This window comes from Platalea leucorodia, assembly GCF_965183815.1.
Source record: "Platalea leucorodia genome assembly, chromosome: 2".
In the NCBI taxonomy this organism is placed as follows: Eukaryota; Metazoa; Chordata; class Aves; order Pelecaniformes; family Threskiornithidae; genus Platalea; species Platalea leucorodia.
In genome coordinates this window covers 20,153,186-20,177,662 of record NC_138824.1, presented here as the reverse complement: position 1 = coordinate 20,177,662, position 24,477 = coordinate 20,153,186, and the positions used below count along the sequence as shown (strand labels likewise).

The 24,477-nt window shown below is 40.4% G+C and overlaps 1 protein-coding gene across 1 annotated transcript in view; it reads left to right on the top strand.

The window, feature by feature from the left end:
• Positions 1-24,205, top strand: part of MICU2 (mitochondrial calcium uptake 2) — a gene marked incomplete at its 5' end in the record, with an annotated part of 156,705 nt that extends 132,500 nt beyond the window's left edge. Inside the window, 5 exons of the mRNA XM_082304647.1 lie at positions 3,243-3,340; positions 16,235-16,406; positions 16,700-16,808; positions 20,557-20,714; positions 21,001-24,205. Of these exons, the coding sequence (XP_082160773.1) occupies positions 3,243-3,340; positions 16,235-16,406; positions 16,700-16,808; positions 20,557-20,714; positions 21,001-21,105 (642 nt within the window). The 3' untranslated portion in view covers positions 21,106-24,205. The remainder of the gene's footprint in view (positions 1-3,242; positions 3,341-16,234; positions 16,407-16,699; positions 16,809-20,556; positions 20,715-21,000) is intronic.
• Positions 24,206-24,477: the final 272 nt, after the last annotated feature.

Genomic DNA, 24,477 nt, shown 5'->3' with positions numbered 1-24,477 from the left:
AAAATGACAGAAAGGTTGATGCTCTTAAGCAGTGTTTGAGGTTGGTCGCTTAGATTGAAGTCTACATTGCCTCCAGGGATAGGAGCCTGGCATGACGAATTGACTGACCTAGCAGCTGAAAAACAAAGAGCATTTCGGAGAAGTAGACTCAGAAAAATTTTCAAAGATTTAGTCTTACCTTTGGAAAGATTTGGGACATCACTAGCAGTCAGAAAGTAAGATATTGTTCTCCTTGACCCTTTTCTCTTTTCTACCCCTGTTCTTCATCTATTCACTCTCCTTCTACCTTAACCAAAAAAAATGTCAGTCCAAAATATGTATTGTATTTACAATTTCTATCGAAACAAGACATTGCACAGCAAATACCATCTCCCAGGAAGCAAGTAAGAGAACAAGGAACGTGTTACAGATTTTAATCATGATGAATGCTTTCCAGTCATGCCTCAGGCAAATTCTGCAATGAAAGGTGGTAAGAATCTAGAGACAGTAAGTCTATTAACATTGCAGATGAGTTTTGAAAATCAGTTAGGTACATTATTCCGAAAATCCTGTCTCACTGTGTGATAAGTTTCTTCTCAGTGGCACTTGTTGCTACTTGCTGCAGTATCAGGTCCTAAATGTCAGAAGCTCAGTGGGGAGCTACAGGATTAGGTAGGTCTGTGCCCATGACTCAGTGTTTGCAGCATCAGGCTTCTGTGTTCACAGTCTGTGTAATGTAATAAGGAAATAAATGTTGTGTTATCTGATCTTGCTTAAAAAGGAATAGTTGCATAATTCAGCAGTTCATGGTGCTTTTGAAAAGTGTACAAGGTGTTAACATTACTCTAGGAACATAAGCTTATGTTTGTAATACGTACACACGTTTGTTAGTTCATATAGATTTGTGTGGCATCAGAGCTTGGTCTTTGGGATTCTTTGTGTGAACCAACAGTCCCAGGAACATGTCTGAGCTCCCCAGTTGAGATACGTGTCCCTGCCCCATCCCATGCGTGTATCAAGATGAGACTCAGAACATTACCATCCCTCCTCCACTCTTGTGCCTCAGCTTTCTGTAATGCACACAGCCCAAAAGGGTGCTGTGCTGCACCCTCCCCGGGCTGAAGCCACCAGATACGCCGGAATACAAACTTTCACTCAATTTAGATAGTAGCTCTGTGACTGAAAGCTACCAGTTTGGTCCTTTTTGCAGCTCCAGGATTAGGTTACCATTTCATTCTCATTGCCAAGAGAGACATTCCAAACATAAGTTATTCTTTTACCTAAGCTCAGGAGGGTGAGGTGTTGGAAATATTAATAGAGCTGTCATTATCTTCTAACAAAGATTTGTCATGTCAGTACTAATTTATACAGTTCAGCAGCAAAAGCTCCTAATGATTCTGTGGACAAAAAGGAATTATGTACTAACATGTACTTTAATTTAATAGCATTAACTCTAGGAAAAGCAATTTTTTGAAATTTTACCCTTAAGCTGTAGTCTGTGGTCTGCTATTGCATATTCTGTTTTAAAGAAATGTACTGTTTTGTAGTTTTAAAATACATTTAACTCTAACTAACACAGTGTTTGGACATCTGCCAATTCCACTTTGGAATTTCAACTGATAAAGAGGGTAGCCAACAAATAGGTGCATATTTGTTATAAATCCAGGGATAGGCTTTGTCATCTTAGATAAGATGAGATAGGTATTGTTTGTATGTCGTCTTCTAGCTTATAACTAGAGAAACATGAATAGAAGAAAAAAACCTTTTTCTGTCTCAGACTTAGTTTTTAAAAGGTTGTTTTAAACCTTGTTCTTCAGTTTGTTCTTAATACAACACTGACTTTAATACAGAGTAATTAAATTGGAAGCCTTAAATTGCGTAATCATGAGTTCAGTTTTAAAAATTGCATTAGCAAATTTGTTTCTTGCGTTTTCCAAGTCTTTTTTAAACACGTAAGCATAAAACACAAAAAGCAGATTAGAGCAGTGAGAAATATGTGGATTCTTCTCTGTTTCTTCTTAGAAAACTTTGCATGCTGATATAAATAGTTTGGGTTTGAATTTCAAATAAGCATGAATGTTTGACTTTTGACTTTCAAAAAAGCATATACCAATGTTTATGCATCAGTCTTCACAGTAATCTGAAGTGTTTAAACTTTAGAAGGATGGATCTTGTGGGTATTTAAATATTCTTTGCCTGCAGTTAAATGATAAAGTTCAATAAATACAGTTTGTGTATGGCTTGAAAAGTTTTTTTTTCTAGGTTCACTCATACATAACTCGTATCACTGGCATTTACTGAATTGTAGCTTGCAGTAGAAATGAGGAATGTTACCTCTTTAACTATAGAATAACTGTGTCACATATGCAGTAAGCATGAAATGCACAGTGGACTAATGGGACTTGTTATTGATGATGCTGAAAGCTAAATAACCATTAGTATTAAATCTTATGAATAGACTCTCGTCTTTCATCTTACCTCTTCAACCAGATAAAAGACACAGAGGCTATTTAGATGTCATAAGAATAGTTTGTTGAAATCCCTCCAGACTTACAAAAAAAAAATCTCTCTTCATGTTGCTTAGTGTTTTGTTGCGTTCAAAGAAATGCCAGTATGTTAGTGCTGAAAGAAGAATAGAACAGAAATCCAGCATTATGTGTGGTTTTAGGCTTGTTAAAGATGCTGTTGAGTTGAAATAATGTGCATCCTTTTTCTGCAGAAATCTCTTAATCAGATTTATAAAATATATAGAAAAGTCACTAACATTGAAAATTTGCAAGAAGCCTTGTAAGGCCATATTATAATAGAGCACTCTGAATGTTTGTATTTTTCTAGTTTTGTTTCTCAGTCTACCATGAATGTTATTAAATGGCTGTATCAAATTAGAAATACCTGACTAAAAACTTTTTTACGAAGACGTTAACTTTATTTAAAGCCTCTATTCACCTAAACATAAAGGTTTTTAAAGATTTAACTGGCAACTTTCTCAGTTCTAATAATAAAATACACTGAAGGTGGCTGTAAATTGTACTCATCTTTCATACAGAATATTTAGAAGCAGAACATATAATACACTGTTACCAGTTGATGTGAAAGAATTATTCAGCTCTGAGATCCTGTGTGATAGCTTTGGGAACAGTAATTAAGTTGCAAGTATCTCTTGTGAAATTCTAGTTAAAATAAATATTTCCAGATTTGTGGTGAGTATATATTAATAATCATACAATGCACAATAATTAATCATACAGTTTTTTGTTTTATAGGGAGCAGAACTGGAAAGCTCTGGTGTTAATACCATGTTGCTGGTACATTTCTTTGGAAAAGAAGGAAAGGAAAAACTTCGCTATTCTGAGTTTTTCAGGTATTTTTTTCAGCTAGGCAAGCCTAACAGCAACCAGTCCTGTTCACACCCCCTCTACTTTGCACCAACACTGGCATTACTCTGACCTCACACTGAGCTGATTCAGAATGTTAAGCAGGTAATCAAGCAGGAGATTATTCATGATTTTGCCTGTTTAAATTTCTAGTTTAGCTCCTTGAGTCTGCTGTCTGCAGGAGGAGTGGAGCACCATGATAACTCCAAAGCAGCAATGGGGGGTTTGGAGGCCACAACGGTTGAGACTGCCATTCTTGGCAGCTGTGCAATAACATACCTTTAAACAATATGATTCTTGAGTATTTTTCTTTTTCTTGATCAAATCACCAAAAAAGTGACTGCTAATCAATTAAAAAAGCTTTTCTGAGCTGAGACACCCCCCTCGCCATTACAACTGTCATGGTAGGCCACAGGCAACTTCTCTGCTTGTTTCAAATTCCGTCTTCTGTTGAAACTGTGTCTTTTCCTTTACTCTTTGAACTACTTTTGCAATGGGACTACGCAGATACTTCGTGTCACTTATGTCAGAACTGAGAATTAAGTCATGGCAAACACCACATCAGACTGAAACTGCAGTGGGATACCAAGTGGCCGTTACTCCCAGAAACGAAGCATTTTATACTCTTACATTTCACTGTAAGCTTTGCAAAATCGGAAGTGAATAGAAAGTTCTAAGACTGGTGTAGGGAATCGTTCAGTTTATACGTCATATACGTGTCAGAAAGATGGTGTAATCCTTGTCTACATCAGAGTAGGAAGTTCTGCAGTAGTTGCTTTGAACTTGAAAACCCAACCAGGTATCAGCTGTTCGTGTTTTAATTGGATGAAATTCTTTCTTCCAATGTTTATTTCAATCAGTAATGATGACCACCACCTACACAGCATCACAACTTAACTGGTTAAAACTCACTGTTACTTGGGAGATCAATTTCTCCTGTTAGTATGAACTCCAGACACATCTGGCTATGTGAACTTGGGCGCAGAATCCAAATGCATAGTCTTTCTTTGAGATAAATGGAAGTTAAGTGCCTAAATACCTGTGCGAATCTTGACGCGTCTTGTAGCACATCAAGAGAAGATTATCTACATCAGTATTACCTTTTCTGAAAAAATAATCAGTCATTTACAGACTGCAAAAATAAATTGGGAAAATATGTTTTACTTCAATTTATGTTCAGAAGCAGGGGAATCTGTGTCAGCCCTATTAAAAATGAATGTTGTTGCAATCAGTAGATGTTTGGAGAAAGCCAGAGTAGAAAAAGAAGAGTGGCAATTTTTCTAACACTAAAAAGTGTTTGGCTCCACCGGCTCTGGCACACACCAATCTTCAAATAAACAAAATTTCTCTTTTGAAGACCTTGACTCAATAGGAATCTAAGTGAGTAAAGTAAGTTTAAGATGCCTCCAGCTCCCTTTTCTATAAATACCATAGATCCTCTCAATGAAACAAAAGGCAGAGAGCAGCAGTAAAAGGTTGTGTTTGCATATACAGTGTAAACTGAAAAGCCTCAGGTTTTAGATAAAATCCTACATTGACCCAATGAGGCATGACATTGATGAAACTACGTACCTAGTACATTCAGAACATGTAGGTTAAAGACCTTTGCCTACCACACAGATAGAGGCCTGTAATCAAAATCAAACTCCCACATCTTGCTCTTAAAATTTGTGGGATAAGTGTAAGGTTTAATGCAGGTAATTTTTCAACAGTGGCAGTTATGTTTCGTAGAGCTGGAATGTGCCTCTTTATCACTGCATAGACACTCCATCTCAGTTGCAACATGACAGTGAAGTTTGTTTAACACGCAGAAAGGTGAATAAAAGGATCACTGTCTTTTTAACCTGTGTGAAGATATCACCTTTCACATGATTTTATTTGCAAGTAAATCAAGCACATCATTTCTGGGTTCCTATTGTTCAGACAAAATGTGATTTCTATCTGATGGCCTCTCATAGCATTTTACCTTACGCGGGAAGCTATTGTTGGCTGTTTGATCAAAGTGCCATGCTGTTTTTACAAGAGATGATTGATGAGCTGTACAGGCATAGATCATTGTCAAAAGCAGAAAATAATGATGGCAAATGCTTTTATCATTTTCCAAGTTCTTGCCTAGAAAGCTTTTCCATTGATCAGTGTAGTACCTAGTAGAAAGTAGGGGTGATTAGATTTGATTAGGACACACTAAAACTTGTCACATTAGTTAAATACACAGATATTGCTGTGCTGTAGAGTCCTTGAAACTGGAAAAAAAAAAAGGCAGAAATGCTTTCTTTGTGAAATTTCTCTGTACTTACATGGGAATTCAGAAAGCTGAGACTAGTGTTCTCACCTCATTACTTACATGTATTTTCCTCATGCTTCCTCCTTTTCAGTTTGGCAGACATTAAAAAATCCTTTTGTAAGTGTGCAACCATCTGCATCCACGTGTACACCGGTGATGTCCGACCCTTTTAGCCCACAGTTGAAACATTTCAAGCATGTTGGACAGCCACAGTCAATGTATGAGGGCAATTAATTTGCCTTGTTCTCCTTTCTTTGCATTCAGACGGCACACAGAAAATGGAAAGCATCTACATCTCTTTAGGCAATGTGGAGCTGATGTAAGCTAGCTCTTGGGCCTCCCTTCCTACTGCCCCGAACACAGGAGGCACACTGATTATAGGGAGGGAAAATGGTTAAGCATGCTGTGCTCCATCTGTCTCCACCTGGTGCATGGTTCTTTGGAAATTGTAGGTAGGCAATACACACAAGGACAATCCTCAGGCTGTTTTTTACTGGACATAAGGAATGAGACCATGAACAGGATATCGGATCACTTTTCAACCTTTCTTGGGCTGCTGGGAGCGTGAAAGTAAAGTAGTAACCTTTTCACAGGTGTTTTATGACACCAGTCAAGCTCTTTTCTCACTGTCTTCCAGAACGTAGTCAAAACAGCAACCAAAGCTGCTGCTTTTCATTCTCTGCTGAGCAGTGGTGGTGGGACTCCCGCATCGTTCTGCAGGGACTGCTTAGAAGTAGTGGAAGCAATCCAGGAAGCACACCATCCTATGTCTTTCCCATAGTAACAAGGTGATTTCAGAGATCTTAAGGTAGGACTCAAGGAACACATGTTCAGCTCCAGACTGCTACGTGATTTCTTGCCAGTTGTATTGTCCTTAACATACAGACAATATGATAACTATTAATAACAATTCACAACTTCAAAAGCGATGTCTTTCCCTGGCAAAAGTTAGGAAATTTAAATCTAAATTATTCTGGAGTATGTTTATGTACATCACTGGTAAAGGTGGTGCCTCTTGGTCGAATGCAGCTGGAATTATTATTCTCCTGTATCAGTTTAAGAAAACATAAAACAATATGCAGCAAACCTAAAATCATGTAACAGAGAAGGGTAAATTCAATACAAGAAGCTGTAACCAGGTGAGACTTTCTTCTCAGAAGACCTGAACAAATTTCTGTTTCAGATGACCATCACTCAGTTTTACACCTCAACAACAGTGTCATCTTCTAATACCAGGCCCTGTCTTAGAGAATATCAGATTTCAAACATGAAGTCAGAAGTTCTTTGGGATTCCGGGTTTTTTTTTTCTTAGGCATAGCAGTTTCTCCTGGTTTTTGAGACATAAATAATTTTTGGTCTTTTCCTTCCAAAAAATGTTTCACTTGTGCTTTAATTTCCAGCTATATTGCATGTACTATTTTTTATTCTGAGTAGAAAACTATTCAGTTTTCTAGGTATAGGAAATATTTCTTCTTGGCAGCCACTGTTTTTTTTTCCCTGAAAAAGTCCCTTACTGATCTTGTTTGAGTATGTCTGATCCCAAATAAAAGAGGAGACACTAATTCACTCCCTAAGCAGTTTACGACTGCTATTATTTTTTTTCTGTAATCTGTCCCCAAGCAAGCTTAAATCTCTCACAATCTCCTTGAAGGAAAAAAAAAAAAAAAAAAGAAAAACTGCAGAGAGTATGGAAAGAATATTCAAAAAACTTTCTGATTGTTGTATTTTTTTTTCTGGGATGGCTTACAAAAAAATGCTTCCCAGTATGGTTAAACAATGGGCATCTTTTAATCATATAAGGAAAACTAACATTTCAAATCCAGTTTATGGCATTTTCTTATCTGATTTATTGCTTCCAAATTTCTCATCAGTTAATAGAATTTTGCACCAGAAGTAATCTTTAGTTGTGTTTTCTTTTTTATTTTCTGCTTTAGCTTGAAGGTCACAAATTGTATAACCATACACAAAACATGCCTTTCCCCTAGCTGTCCTGCTTCTTTCCTTCAGTATTTTGAATTCCTTGGTACATTTCATTTGAAACCTTTCGTTTAAGGAACCAGAATGATTCAGGCTGAACCACACTGCTAGTGCTGACATTTATCTGGTGCCGTTCTGCGTTTGTGCCAATGCATGGGTGCAGGATCTCTTTCAGGTAGCATCATCAACCAGTAGTGCTTTTGCTGTGATGATAGCTTATACATTTTCAATGATTTTCATCTAGGGATTTGGAAGTGCTTTGCAGAAATAGACTACCATCGCCTCCTTATTTGTCTCTGTACCTACACTTGTATCTATGTGTGTGTGTATGTACATAGACCCCTAATACACGTAGAGGTTACATCTTGTGCAACCAGGATCAGACAGTGAGGAAGTGGGGATGGGAACAAAATCTGGCTTTGTGATTGTGTATTCCTATCATAACTGAACCTGAATATTTCCCAAATATTTAGTAATGATGTTGAGAAGAATCTGTTTCTTCCTTTCCTATATACTTAGCAAAGGAATAGCTTGATTAGTTTCTACAGAATGCTTATAAATGAAAGTGAGTAGTTTTGTTATGTCTGGTTTGGAAACACTGAGGACAGTAAATCAAAGGGGGTTTTGCCTGTAATTCTGAAAATGGTGAGATTGATTAACTGTCTTACCACTTGCAAAACTGAATTTACAAGCGTAGATCTAAATGTTCTCTAAAGGTTAATGGTCAAGCCCTTATTAGATTTTCTATATTCTGTTTTGAAGGTCAGATTTGCAAAAAGGCAACCTTGCAGCTGGTTTGCAACAATCCTTTGGTGCAGAGAGGGTTATCAAGTCTTCAAAAGGACTTCAGTGTCCAAAGAGGGGCTGAAGCAGAGTACAAATGCCAGGGTGGTATATCCACCACTATCTTTGGTGTTAAGTCTCCTTCCTATAAATCAGTGCAACAAGAACTAGTCAGTTCTGTATTAGCATATTAAAGCTCTACACAGACTTTCAGTTCAGGTCAAGAGGTACAGGAAGGAAAACTTTCCCTAACCTTTCCTTTTGTGTTTCATTCTACTGCTTTGTGTTCCTAGCACTTCATTGCAACATCTCAGTTTGGAGGGGGAATAGCTGCATTCATTCCTGAGGTCTCCCCACTTTTATTACATTTTCACTTCTATTAAAGCTAAGTTGCCAAAAAGTCCTGAGAGACTCCCTCTTTCTGTAGATCTGTAAAGCACATTACAAAATGAGGGATAAATCCTGATAAGGTTTCTGGATGCTGTTGTAACATGATAACGAATTTGGCCATTGGCCTTCAACATGGGTGTTTTAGAGAGTGTGGATAAAACAGGTTATCCTAAAGAAAGTACTGTGTTCCCAGCCTTTTCCCCATCTTAAAAATTGATGATTTACCTTTTCTTTTTGTTATTTGGAAACTTAGGGCTTGCTTTTATTCTCAAGCTACTATAGCACAAGAGTATTGCCAGTGTAATTATTTTTGAATTGTAGAGTACATCCACAATCAGAATCCTGCTCCCGTAGATGAATTATGGCTCCCTTCAAAGTCCCCAGCCAAGCTCCCACTGACTTTGGGAGAGCAGGAATTTCATTCCTATGATTGTTTTTCCTAATATCTGGAGAAATTTTTAAGGAATTTCCAGCTGAAACTCATCACACCGTGATCCAGAAGATACAAATGCAAGTATCCCTGGTGGTGTCTTGGCATTTAAGTATCAAGTTTTACTTCCTAACCTGAAAGTTATTTTTAATAACTTTTAATAACTTTCACTTAAAAAAAACCTCATTAGGATTTTTAACTCTCACATCTGGGAATAAGAGTGACCTAGAATGCTGATGTGATGATTCATAGTATTTTAATTTTTGTAATATGGGAGACTACCACATATAAATTTTAAATTGCACATTTCAGCTGCTGCTCCAAGTACCGTTTGGTATGGCAGGAAATCTTCCCACTGTGGCTTGCCAGGAGCAAACCTAAGAGTTGAAATGAAATATCCATTAATTTTTTTTCTACCTAAATAAGTAATTCCCACTTCCCTCCCTAATCTGCACAGTGCAGCAAGATGCACAGCTCTTGTGCCACAGGAAAGGTGCGGTGTCATTGCCCCAAAGCAACTGGAGGGGGCAAGAACCTAGGCCTGAGAAAAGGCAGTGGAAAACCCATGGTGGGGCTGGGGAAATGTAACACTTCATTTGCTGTCTGACTAGAAGAGGGTGCAGAAGCAAGACCACATCAAAAATGCCACAGCCAAACCCTTCACTTTCCTTTTTGGCTTTGCTGCACCTTTCAGCTGGCTGACGTGCATGGCTGGGTGGGCCACCCGCTCCTTCCTTGGCATGTAGAAATGCTTGGTCTTTCAGCTGTCCTGCCTTTATTAGGTATGGCTAGAGTGCAGGTCACTGAGGGTTTTCTGCTTAAGGAAATGCAATATTTAGAAAAGATGGAAGAATACTTAGTTTGTCATCACCTGCGGCTCCTGCTCAGTACAGCAAATGACTGAGCATTAGCTCCCCCAGATAAATAACTCATACTTTCAATAACAGACCTTAATTCTGTTGCAAAATGTGTCCACCTTTCATAGATTAAAAGCCAAGAAAATAAAACACATGGTGTCTTGTTTCCCTACATCCACGTTTTAGGCATATTTTTGAAAGTGACCTCATTTTCAGCAGCTTCTCCTCCCCCAGACCAGATGTTACATGGGCTGGAAACAACAGTCAAAGATGCAGTTACTGTTCTGTATGCTGTGACTTCCAGCCACACACAAGCCATACATCCCAGATACCATCTACTCCTTGCCATTGATGGGCACTCCCAAAATGTGGCCAAGTGCCCCTAGTCAGCCTCTGCTGGACTGACTCCACGCCTGGTCTACATGCCTGGTCCATGCTGTCCTCTGCTCCCACAGCTTGACCTCCTTTCCCAGGATCCGGGCAGGCTCTTGCAGGCAGTGCGGCGGGACTGCTTCTGCCAGCCTGCACTGGCTGCTCTCCCCGGCACACGCCGACTGCTGGGCTGGCCAGAGGCAGCAGTCACCTCACAAGTTACAAGGACAGGAGCTGCATCTGAAAACGGATGAGTGGTTTCCAAGCTGTGCAAGTAAGCCCTCACTGGTCCATAAGACAAGGGGCCTCGCCTTCACACTGGTGGCACAAACAAGTCCTTTGGTGTTTCATCTCCTTGTGAGGAGAGTTCGGGGACTTGAAAGTGAGCCAGGTCTTAAGGTGGACTGTGGAGGAAGATACCTCAGTGTCTGACTATGCTGTGGAAGCCTTGTAACCCCCTTTACTGGACCAGAAAAATGCCCATATAAAATGTGAGAGCATATCATACTCCTCCTCATACCCTAATAAAACTCTAGCATGAAACTTAAAATCACTTCCACTGTCAGGCTTTCATTTACCTGCATCTCCTGAGCCATGAAGCATTTGTTGGCCCTTTATTTGCGTGTGCAGCTCTAACTATTAGAGGAAAAAATACAAGAGAGGACTTATGCTGCAACAGCAGTCTTCAGCTAACCCCTTATAGATTTCGCAGAGCTTCGAGCTACTAATTGTCCAAATGATCTCATTAAAGAACTAAAGATAGCTGTACAGACTAAAATGCCATAATTTCAGGGGAAAGAATTCAAACCCAGTGAGACCGTGTAAACACTGATGAGCAAATGAGCCTCTGCTGATACTTGCTACATAGACCTTTAGCTGTCCTCTTCTCCAACTAATTGCTTTGTCCCAGTCATCATAGAATCATAGAATACCAGGTTGGAAGGGACCTCAAGGGTCATCTGGTCCAGCCTTTCTTGGCAAAAGCATGGTCTAGACAAGATGGCCCAGCACCCTGTCCAGCTGAATCTTAAAAGTATCCGATGTTGGGGAATCCACCACTTCCCTGGGGAGATTATTCCAATGGCTCATTGTTCTCATTGTGAAAAATTTTCCTTGTGTCCAATCAGAATCTCCTCAGGAGTAACTTGTACCCATTACCCCTTGTCTTTTTGATGTGACTCCTTGTAAAAAGGGACTCTTCATCTTCTTTGTAGCCACGCTTGAAATACATGGTGAGAAGGTCTCCCCGAAGCCTTCCTTTCTCAAGGCTGAACAAACCAAGTTCTCTCAGCCTTTCCTCATACGGCTGGCTTCACATTCCTTTGATCATCTTGGTGGCCCTTCTCTGGACACTCTCTGGCCTGTCCACATCTTTTTTGCATAGCTGGGACCAAAACTGAACATAGTGTTCCAGGAATGGCCTGACAAGCATAATGGGATAATGACTTCGTTATCTCTGCCGGTGATGCCTTTGTTGATGCAGCCCAGCATCCTATTGGCTTTCTTTGCCACAGCAGCACACTGTTCACTCATGTTGAGCTTCCTGTCCACCAGGACCCCCAGGTCCCTTTCCACAGAGCTGCTTCCCAGCCAGGTAGATCCCAGCCTGTGCTGCACTCCTGGATTATGTTTTCCCAGGTGCAAGACCTTACACTTGTGCTTGTTGAAATTCATAAGGTTCTTGTTAGCCCACTCTTCCAGCCTATCCAGATCTTCCTGCAGGGTGGCTCTCCCTTCCAAAGTGTCCACTTCCACACTCAGTTTGGTTATCATCAGCAAACTTCATCAGGGTACACTTGATCCCGTCATCCAGATCACTTAGGAAGATATTAAACAATGTTGGGTCCAGTATCGATCCCTGGGGGACTCCACTTGTGACAGATTGCCAGTTTAAATGGAGCTATTTACCACCACCCTCTGGGTGCAGCCTGTCAGCCAGTTCCCCACCCGCTCCACAGGCCACTTGTCTAGACCGCAACACATTAGTTTCTCTAGGAGGAGGCTGTGGGAAACCTTATTGAAAGCCTTGGAGAAATCCAGGTAGACAATGTCCACCGCTCGCCCCACATCAACCGAGCAGGTTACTTTGTCGTAGAAGGCGGTCAGGTTTGTCAAAAATTATTTGCCCTTTGTGAATCTGTGCTGGCTTTTCCCAGTCACGTGCTTTATTTGATTTGTGATAGCCCCCAGGAGGATTTGTTGCATAACTTCCCCAGGGACTGAAGTAAGATTGATGCGCCTGTAATTTCCTGGATCCTCCTTTAAGCCCTTCTTGTAGATGGTGGTGACATTAGCCTTCTTCCAGTCTTCTGGGATGTCCCCCAATCTCCATGACTTCGCAAAGATTATGGAGAGCAGCCTCACAACGACATCAGCCAGCTCTCTTAATGCCCTCCGGTAGATAACGTCAGGGCCCGTCGATTTGTAGGGGTCAAGCTCCTGTAATAGTTCACATACCAACTCTTCCTTCGCTGACAGTGGTCTGTGTTTGCATCAACCAGGATTTTTGTTCCCAAGGCCTGGGGCCCAACAGTGCTGGTAAAGACAGAGGTGAAGAGAGTGTTGGGAACCTCTGCCTTGTCAGCATTGTTGGTGACTAATTCACCTCTCCTGTATAACAGCGGGACAATATTTTCTTTCTGCTTCTGCTTGTTGTTTATGTACCTGAAGAACCCTTTCTTGTAGTTTTTGATGTCTCTGGCCAATTTCAATTCGAGCTGAGCTTTGGCTTTTCTAATGGTGTATCTGCACACCTTGGCAATGCCCTTGTAGTTCTCAGTGGGTATTTGTTCACTTTTCCATATCTGGTACGCTTCTCTTTTGGTTTTGAGGGGACTCAGAAGCTTGCATTTAAGCCAAGGGGGTCTCTTGCTTCACCTACTTCCCTTACCTTTAAAGGGGATGAACTGTTTTTGTGCTTCCAGGAGAGCCTTCTTGAAAAACTCCCAGCACTTGCTAGCTCCTTTATCCTCCATGGAAGCTTCCCACAGAATCCCTCCCAACTGAGCTCTGAAAGAGCTGAAATTTGCTCTTCTAAAATCTAAAACCTTTGTCTTAGTGCTAACCTTCATTGTGCTCAGCAGCATCCCAAACTCCACGATATTGTGATCACTGCAGCCAAGGCTATCGCTAACCGAGATATTACAAAGCAGGTTTTCTTGGTTTGAGAGTAGCAAGTCTAGCAGTGCCTCATTCCTGGCTGGCACATGTAATATCTGTATGAGGAAGCAGTTCTCTACACATTCCAGGAACTTGATGGATGACATGTGAGCTGCTGTATTGTTCTTCCAACAAATGTCTGGGTAGTTGAAGTCACCCATAAGAACCAGGTTCTGTTGACCCAAAGCTTGCTTAAGTGACGCAAATATTGCTTCGTTGGCCTTATTGTCTTGGTTTGGAGGTTGGTAGCAGATGCCTACTGTAAGATCCCCCTTGGAGATGACCCCTCTGATCTTGACGCAGAGGCATTCGATAGGGCTTCCACAATCTCCATAGTTGACTTCTGTACTTTCAAGGTTCTCCTTAATGTAGAGCACGACTCCTCCTCGTCTTCTTCCCTTCCTGTGTTTATGAAACAGCCTATAGCCATCCATTGTGATCTTCCAGTCATGTGAGTTGTCCCACCATGTTTCAGTTACTCCTATGATATCATAACTTTCTGACTGGGTACGGAGCTCCAGTTCCTCCTGTTTGTTCCCCAGGCTGCGTGCATTGGTATACATACATTTGAGGTGATTGGTCTTCTGGTTCTCATCTTGGGAGGCAGCTAAGGAACATTTGTCACTGCTCTGGTTGGCCTAGCTTATTCCTCAGTTGGTTGCAATGGCGTGAGTGTTGCCACTTTGGACCCTGTCCCCCGAGTCCTTCAGTTTAAAGCCCACCTCACCAAGCTGGCCAGCTTGCTGCCAAAGATTCCCTTGCCTCTTCTAGACAGGTGGATCCCATCCCTGCCTCACAGGCTATAGTCATCAAAGAATGTCCTGTTGTCATAAAAGCCAAAACCCTGACAATGGCACCAGCCACAAAGCCAGAAGTTGATTTGCATTACACATCTATTTCTGGCTGCACCCTTTCCTCTAACTGGTAAAATAGAAGAAAAGATAACTTGGGTACCAGTGCTTTTCACTTGCACCCCCGGGGCTTTGTAGCCTCCCTTGATTCTGCCCAGGTTCCGGCTTGCGGTGTCATTGGTGCCCACATGAAAGAGTAGCAATGGGTCATAGTCTGTGCTTATCTGTCTCTGTCTTGGCCTCTCTAATACTGCTGAGCCTTTTAACTGTTTCCTGCAACTCGGCCACCTGACACAACAGATCATCAACCTGTGCACATCTTTTGCTGGTACTTACCTTTTCTCCAGGAGGAGGGTCTGGGCACTCGTTGCAACCTACCGTCTGTACTGAAGTCTCCTTCCTTACCAGTTCCATCTGGGTGGAAGCATCAGACATCTCAGGGGCTTTCTCTGAAGAAACACTGGTCTTAATGCTGAGGCAAGTACCCACCATCATGGCCGAGACCTAGAGCACTTCCCTGGGCTGTGGGCCTACAAGGAGGGTGCACAGCCCTTCTCATGCGCCCCTCTGTGCGAACTGCTGTGCCCTCTCGATCCCGGCTCCTGGTGGGGCTCTCTGCTCTTCCTCAGGTTTCCCTGGCTCCAGAAACCTCCCTGTACACCTCGACCTAGCGCTCGGCTACAGAACTTACCATTGCCGCACCTGCATGCCTCGCCAACTGAGTATTTCATTCTCTCCTGTCAATAATTTTTGCAACTCAATAAAGCAGGGTTCTTTTGAAGCACTAAGGGGATTCTGACAAGCATCACTGTGTTTTAGCCTTTATTTATATTTTAAAATTATCACTTTTTGGATTGCCCCATTTCTGAAGTGGAAATTACCAAATGGATCACACAGTATTGTCTTTTACTTTCTCAAAATTTGTGTCAGGCCAGAAGAAATGATAATGGCCACATAGACCAAACTGGGGAGACTCAAAGCTACAACTCTGCCTACAGTTCTAGCTCTGTACCTGCGAGTTGTTACTTGCTTCTTGTGCTAGGTTGTTTTTTTTTCTTCCTAAAAGAACAGGTGTCTCCTAAAAACCTTGACAGTCACCCCTTCCTTTTTCAGACAGCTCTCTCGGTACCTTCCCGACCACCTGCAACATCATTTACTGTGCTCTTCCAAACTCTGTACATGTCAATAGTAACCCTCTCTAATCCATCCTCTAGTGAGTGCAGAACTGATTTGCCCAACCCCTCTTTGCCATTATAACCTTTGAGGCTTTTAGTCATCTTTTCCTGCAGTGATGATTTCAAGTTTCCTCTTTTCTTTCACCTTTGTGATTATTAAGGCCTCATCTTTCCAGGCACTTTCCAACCTTGTTATTCCTCTCTTATTAATATGAAATTTCATAAATCATGTGTCAGGCTTTTAGTTACCATGTCCTTTTTCATTCATTCATTATAATACTGCCTTACCAATCATTTTATCTCATTATCTGCACATTTTTAAACATTAGTAAAAACTGTATGCCAAGTGTATCTGTAAATTACCTCAGCAGTAGCAGTCTATGAATGCAGACTTAGAGAGCACCCTGCTGGTATCATTATTGAAATGCAGCCGTGGAAACAAATCTGCACACACAGGTAAAATTAAACCAGTGACATTTTAAACAATTATGTCGATAGTATCTGTGATTAAGAGTTAGTGTCTACTGCACTGAGTAGCTAAGGTAGCAGTAGTGATGCAGTGATGCAAGTATCAACTGTTGGATAATATCTGTTTACACTTAGATTCATGGAAAATCTGCAAACAGAAGTTCAAGAAATGGAATTCATAAAGTTTTCAAAGGGTTTGAATGTCATGAGAAAAGAAGACTTTGCAGAATGGTTACTGTACTTCACCGATGAGGAAAACAATGAAATTTACTGGCAGAATGTGAAAGACAGAATTGAGGCAGGAGAGGTTGGTACATAAAGCATGCTTTGTTTTGCTTTTTTGCTTCGTCATTTGTATGTACAGGTTTTCATTTGAATATGAGTATCTAACAATGTAACTAGTTTCCAAGTGAATTATTGTAGAATTTGAATTTTGTGCTAATAAGAACAATGATAATTTGCCAACTGAGAAATACAAATATTGACAACGAGTAAGCAACCACACCTAAACAATAGATCCCACCAGATTTACTGAAATAGATTTACTGGGGTTTTAATGTGTTATTCATTATATATCATCTGAATTGTGTGATACTCTAGAATATCAGTTTGGAAGAATTCAAGACTTTTTGCAAGTTTACAAACAACCTGGAAGACTTTTCTATTGCCATGCAGATGTTTACTGTAGCTAATCGTCCTGTTAAACGGGGTAAGTACCTCACACCTTCTGTATGTATTTTTTTAAAAAGAAAAAAATGCATTTTTGTTACAGAATTGATGTAAATAAGTTATCCCAAAGTAGCACTATGAGGTCCAAAAATAGTATATCACTCTTTGTTCTGAATTAATTCTATTTTGTGGAAAAAATAATAATGTAAAGTTCCCAAATTGTTTCGATTTGTAAGTTCTAATTGCTATCATATGCTGAACCACTTACAGCAGACTAAACCATAGAATCATAGAATGGTTTGGGTTGGAAGGAACCTTTAAAGATCATCTAGTCCACCCCCCTGCCATGGGCAGGGACATCTCTCACTGGATCAGGTTGCTCAAAGCCCCGTCCAACCTGACCTTGGAACACTTCCAGTGATGGGGCATCCACAGGTTCTCTGGGCAATCTGTTCCAGTTTCTCACCACCCTCATCATAGTAAGTTTCTTCCTTGTGTCCAGTCTAAATCTACTCTTTCAGTTTGAAACCATCACCCCTTGTCCTGTCACTACAGGCCTTGGTAAAAAGTCTCTCTCCATCTTTCCTATAAGCCCCCTTTAAGTATTGAAAGGCCACGATAAGGTCTGCCCGGCGCTTTCTCTTCTCCAGGCTGAACAACCCCAACTCTCTCATCCTTTCTTCACTGGAGAAGTGCTCCAGCCCTCTGATCGTTTTTGTGTCCCTCCGCTGGACCCGCTCCAACGGGTCCATGTCTTTCCTGTACTGGGGACCCCAGAGCTGGACGCAGTGCTGCAGGTGGGGTCTCACCAGAGCAGAGTAGAGGGGCAGAATCACCTCCCTCAACCTGCTGGCCACGCTGCTTTTGATGCAGCCCAGGATACGGTTGGCTTTCTGGGCTGTAAGTGCACATTGCCACCTCATACCCAATTTTTCATCCACCAGTACCCCCAAGTCCTTCTCCGTAGGGCTGCTCTCAGTCCAGTCTAAATTCTATATTAGGAAGGATTCATTGAAACAATACATGCTTCAGTAGCAGTTCATGGTAACAAAGTTTTTTCCTCATAGTGAAACTAGTTTTCTGAGGAAACTAAACAATAGAAATCTCTTCTTTTGCAGACTGTAGCATCTTGCTGTGTTTTACTTATGCCTCCATACTGCCTTCTCCATGTGCTTATGTAGCGTTATGCTATCATGGCTATGAAAAATGTAATGAAGTGATTTTTAAAATAAAGATTTGGAGGAGGGCAGTTGCTTCTTTCCCATATAGTAGAAATAGGAGCAAAGCAACAAAGGTTTCATGGACATACAAATGCTTTTTCTAATAATCCTGAGGTTGTTACTTACTTGTTATACTTGAAAGACAGCTCTCATAAGTTATTTGAAAATAGTAATGTAAAAAGCTCCTAAGGAAATTTGATGAGACATTAACATTCATTGAAATAAATATTTTATGGGCTCATGTGAAAAAGGTGAGAGAGATGTGAGAAGAGAGGAAGAGAATTCAATATTATTGAGAGAGAAATGTGAAGATCGTTTGAACCAAGGAAGGCCAAGGGGGAGTTTACAACTCGTGACTTTCATGACTAGTTAATTCAGCCTTCAGGAAGAATTTCATTTCCATAGCCTCTCCGGGCGGCTGTTCTAGTGCTTGACCACTCTCATTATGAAGACTTTTCTGTGTCAAACCCCTGCTGCAACTGACAATGATTGTGTCTTACCTCCATGCACCTCTGAGAAAAATATGGCACTTTTCTCTGTAACCCCTTTTAGGTGGTTGAAGGCTGCAGCGAGATTCCCCCCTTACACTTCTGTCCTCCCCAGCTCCCTCAGCTTCTCTTCTTCCATCATGGGCTCCAGTTCCCAGCTGGGTTCCTGGCCCTCCTCTGTCTGGTTTGAGAACATCTTTCTTCTGTGTGAGGAGACAGATTTTATTTGCACAAGGTGTACAAAGAGTGGAGAGGAAAGAGGATGAATTAATGGTGAAATAATAGTCGTAAGTGAGACACGAGAGTTTAGCTCACTTCTATTAAATATCCCATTTTTAAGTGCCAAAGGATGATGAGGCCAACAGTTGGTGTTGACTCTGGTCATGTTTCCTTGTAAAAACTCATTCGTAACCAACAGGCAGTTGGGACTCTGTTTATGTACTGAACTGTACTGTGATCGAAAACAGTCAGCTCCTGAGGTAACTCACGGATGTTACACGTATACATGTCTAATCCTTTCCTGAATCTCACTAAGTAAGTTCTTTGTCTTGCTGTTTGCATGTGTGTACATGTGTGTATTCACACACATAAAGAATATTTGTCTAAAAATAAGACAGTCCTTTAGTCCTTCCTTTTATTCTAGAGTTTTCTTTCTTCTAAGTTAGCAGCTCATCTTTTCTCTCTGAGAAGGTGGTCCTTCTTGGTTTGAAGATTATTATGCTCCACCACTTTAGATCTTTCTCCTTTTCTTCATGTTTTGTTCAATAAAGTGCAGTGCCATCTCTGGCTTTATATTTACCTTCAAGAGCTGAAACAGTTAACATCTTTTTGAAGACAAAATTAAGACTCTACTATAAGCATCCCATATTTCTTGTCCTTTTCAAATTGTGGTATATCCTTTTACAGAAGGATTTTCAACTTAATTATACTTAAACCAGCTGTAAATTAATCAACTGCATTTATACAGGAATTGTTCAAAGAGGCAAAGATGAGAGCTAAGCCGGGAGTGCTCTTTCCTTCAGTAAGCTGCAGAACTATTCATATTTACAGCACTATTTATAAACAGCACTTGTTTATGAAAGCAGAACCACGTTATTACTATATTTATGGCTTAGTTGGACAACTTGCTGTAATAATCTACAATACTGCTATACTTTAATAACCTCCAGTCCCTCCTTGAAATTCATATTTCTGTGATGCCTTCAAAAATGCATCCACTTCATGTGTTGTGATTGTGCTTGCTATAATAAACAATAATGATTTCACTCTTACTATCTGCTGTTTTACAGCAAGCCCACATATTTCCTCATCTTCCTTGAGTCAAAACTCCAAATTCTTTACACCACAAGACCAAAAGTGGGGATAGTAGGTATTACCATAATGCATATGGTACTGTAAAGAGAGAAGGCCAAAAAGCTGAAGAGTAAAGTAGATCTCCAGAGAGGTATGACAGATTTTTCTGCCATAAATCCTCATAAACTCTTCCATGATAATTTAAAAGAAGGTAGCTTACTTCTTTAAAACACAGAACTACAGGTATATAAAGCCATGTGCTATAAACAGTCCCTTGAGTATTTGATGGCCTGTGTTTCTACAGAGTTGCTGAGGGGATTGTCGGTTGAGGTGGAGCATACTGTAAAATACTGTTCTCTGACGAGAAGAGTTTTCTTGCAGAATGAATTGGCATGAAACTGGTTTGAGATAAAATGGTAGTATTTTTTATGAGACCGTAGTGAGGCAAACATTTGTCATCCATATGCACAGGTATCAGCCAAAAGTATGTAAGTTTTCAGCATGCAGCTATTTCTAGCAAAAATTATCACTCTTACTGTTGCTTGAGAAGTAGTGCATTTCAAAAGTTTATCATACCATTAATAAAGGTTGTGTTATGAAAGATGAAGCAAGCTCAAGAGCACATGAACTGAGGCCTCCTAGTAGTTTACTAGTTCGCACATCCCAAATTCTTCAGTTAGGATACTCATGAGACATTGTAAATTGTACAGAATCCTGCTATTTGTGTGCTTTCCAATTTCTTTACAAGTTTACAGTCACTTATGATGTAATATTATGTCTTTACTAGCTGAGTTCAAGAGAGCAGTGAAGGTGGCAACAGGACAGGAGCTCTCAGATAATGTTTTGGATACCATCTTCAAGATTTTTGATCTAGATGGAGATGACTGCCTGAGCCATGGCGAGTTTCTTGGAGTCCTGAGGAACCGAATTCATCGAGGTTTGAGGGTAACGAGCTGACATCGTTGTTTTTAAATACCACAGATGATTGCTACAACTGTCTCCTTAATGCTTGTAGAAACACAAATAGAGATAGTGACTAGAAAGAAGTTATATTTTAAACTGAAAATTCCTTACTGTTTACGAATCTGGGAGGAGTGCTGCCACCAAGAGCTTGTTATTATGCATGTGAACTATGCGAGCAGCAGTGTTGCATTACGTATTATATTTACACAGTCTGTGAATAAGAGTCTTTTTTGTGTAAATACTAAACATACTTTAACTTTATCAACAGGTACCGCAACAGCAAGGCATTCAAGGTTACTGGAAGTGTGTGAAAAGAGAAAGCATTAAAGGAGCCAAAGAAGTGTGGAAGCAAACTGGGAAAAGTCCTTTTTAAAGCAGTCCATTGTTCTTTTGCTATAAATGTTGTTATTTAGGGGGGTTTGTCTGTCCTGTTTACATAATAGCTGAATCAAAAATACTTTTTTTTTTACTATAGTTAAACTTTAATTAACCCAGTTTCTAATGCAATAATTTTATATCATGCTAGTGCAATCAATTTGGTTTACAGAACTGTTATCCCTTTTGACCTCCATACGGAAGTGCTCTTGTTCTAGGGAATAGTGTTGTTTACTCCTCTGTGGAGTCTGACCCTGCACTGTAGCACACAGGATACGGAGGATTTAATAGTGGCTGTTGGCAGGAACGTCACAGCAATATCATCTCCTGTGGGAAGAGTGGACGTCACCTCAGTTAGCCACTAACACAGCAGTTCTCTTTCCCTGGCAAGGGTGGAGGTCCAAAACGCGAAAGCGCTTGCACAATCCATGCAAATCAAGTTATCCTAAATCAAAAAGGAAAATTCCCATGGTTTGTGCCCTCTTCGTTGTGAACTGCTTGTGTGCTAGTTCCTGGTGAATGATTCCAGCAGATCCTGTGTGGGTGTCTGGTTTGTCTGCTTTCATGATGGTAATATTAAACTGGAAATACAAGACTGTTGATACAGGCTTTAAAAGTTGTACATTGATCTATGAATGTGCATTGAGTCTCTCACACCTCTTCAACAAATAATGTAAATGAGAAGCAAAAATCCTCATTCTATCATAAACAGAAGTAGCTACAATTTGAGTCATAACTCTGTTGCTTTAATTGTATTGCAGAAGGTGACTGTGTAACAAATATAGTTGCTTTATCTTAGTAAAGGTTGTGCCAGGGCATGCTGCAGTATCTCAGGAATTCAAGGTTAGAATAAGCAAGTGTCGGGGGAAAAGTACGTCCAATGAAAAAGTAAATAAAAATGTTTCTTATTCCAAAATGCAAAGTTAGACATAAGATCGTAACCAGTAAAACAAGGAACACATCAAAATTAACATTTAGCAATTATAAATGAACATTTTTTAGCTATAACATAGTGTGCATCTCTGTATACGCAGGTGTGCATGTTACATTTTTTCTTTCTTAAAGCCTTAGGAGCCAATAGTCCCAGGTCCAGATCAGTCTTCCCGGTTGGCCAATATATAGAGGAGATAGACTTACCTTTAAAGCCCTCAAGGTTCTTCCTCTTTCCCCCTCCCAGCTGTCTGACTTGTTTTGGCTGGGGTGAAAGCGCAACCTTTCAAGACCGATTTGTGATAACAGACTCCAAAGATGGACTGGGGAAATGTCTCAAGAAAAACAACCAAGAAATCTCACCACTCTGAGGAAGTATCCATCCCTTTTAAGCATGACACTAGCTATGTTATTCTCAAAGTTGTGTATAAGCTCAACAGGAGGTGTTTTGTTGTAATTTCTTTGGGGTTTGACGGGGGGAGCCTTGAGAAGAGGGGAACCTTCCATGATAGATACCAGAGCAGGCCTCGCTCAGGTGAGGGACAGGAGACACTGCATTAGGAAACCATAAAGATGCCACCTAAGGAGTACTGAGATTACAGGGAATGTATTTGGTACGTGAGTAGCTGTCAGGCAAGCTTGTGCTGAGGAGGAGTCCTCCCACCTGAGCCTTGGCACGGTGGTCTCATGTAGGGAAACAGAGTGAGAAGCCAGCAAAGCAGCAGTGTGCCACTCCTCCCTCCACGGCCTTCACTTGGAGCTTTAATTTAAATTGCATTAAAGAGGAAATGCCTGTATTCTTGTCATCTGTGGACAAGCACCCAGAGTCACCCACCAGAACAAGAGCATGCCTGTGTGGGCGTCCTGAGACCTGTCTAGAAGATCAGGCACCGGTGACCACCAAGGATCCCTTCACTTCCCCAGGAAACCATCAGAATGGAATAAAATGCAGTAAACGCCTCAGCCTCCCCCCCTCAGACTGAATTCATGCACTGCTCTGGGGGCAGCGGGGAAGTAGGTAGCTGCTTTACTTCGTGTGTTTGGAAGTTGCTTGCTGCTTCTGGCGATGGGAGCTACGAGAAAGAGAGAGCTAATGGGAGCAAAGGTGGGGCAGTGGGACTGGCACCGAAGTACCGCAGCCCGCATCACGTCACCAGATAGTAAAGGGCGCAATCGAGCAAGACACATCTGTATCGCCAAAGTGCGTGTGGTCACCCAAAGGGCGCTTTGTTCCAGCTCTGCCTTTAATGCAAGGCTGCCTTTTACTTGATGCTGTTAATATTTTGGCAAATCATTTTTACTTTGGGATGGAGATTATTCTTTAACATTTTATTCTGTGTATTGTTAATAGGTTTATGATGTTCTTTATTGCTTTTGTGGTTTCTTTTGTTTACCAATGACTTGCTTCCTACAAGCTGTTTGGTTTTCTTTTGGAAAAATCAATTCATTTAGCTTTAGTGTATCTAGAAGTTTAATTCCTCATTGCTTATTTGTATCTGGGTTTGTGCAATCAGCAGTATCTGCTTTCAGCAGCAAGCTACTAAAAATGGGATTTCAAGTTTTATTTTTTAGCAAAAGCTTTGGTGTCAAGTTCAGAGGAAAAAGAGAACAGATATGCTTTTTTTAAATGAACTTTGTAGTAAAAAAAGAAACTAAATTATTGATTAGGAGTTAAAATACAGTTATGAAACATTTTCAGAAGTTATCCTGAAAGTACAGCCAGGAAGGAACTCCTTTGAAGGCCAGAGAAGACTTGTCCATCAGGCCTGAAGAATCAGACTGTTTAATTTTATAGTCTATTTTTGTTTGTCTTAACTAAAAGGCTTTACAAAACAGTCTTAAAATAATTTCTCATTTCTCATAAGCTTAGGTTGAAAGAGCTGTTTACGTAACTGTTTAGATTGACCTTGTCTTTTAAGGAATCCATCAGAGTTTTAGCATTAGATGGTTTAGTTGCATTTAGTAGTTGTATGGTATTTGCGACCTGTCTGTCAGCATTACTCAACACAATTCAGTTAAAAGTTTATGCCAGCTGCCCATCTATCAGTTAAACTTAGGACTTTTTTAATGTTAGGAACTCTTCCTCTGAACAGAAATATGTAGAAAATCTTAATAAAACTAATTTTCTAAAAAATCTCCAACATTGCATCTGAATGTTATGTGGAATAAAGGTGAATACATTGCACATTGCAGAAGTCTCAAATATTGATTTAACATATTTCAAAAGGAGACACAAGGGTGACTACAAGCCATTACAGCATATAACTCACTCACTCAGAGAATTTTAGTGGTATCCCCATAACAACACTTCTTACATTTCTTTCAGTTTGTTTAGTTTAAGATATTTATTAAGAACATTTATTCTTCCTTTCTAAAAGAAGCAAAGGCAAAAATGCAGTGTGATATACTAGAACTAAGAGAAACTCATTGGTTGTTTCTA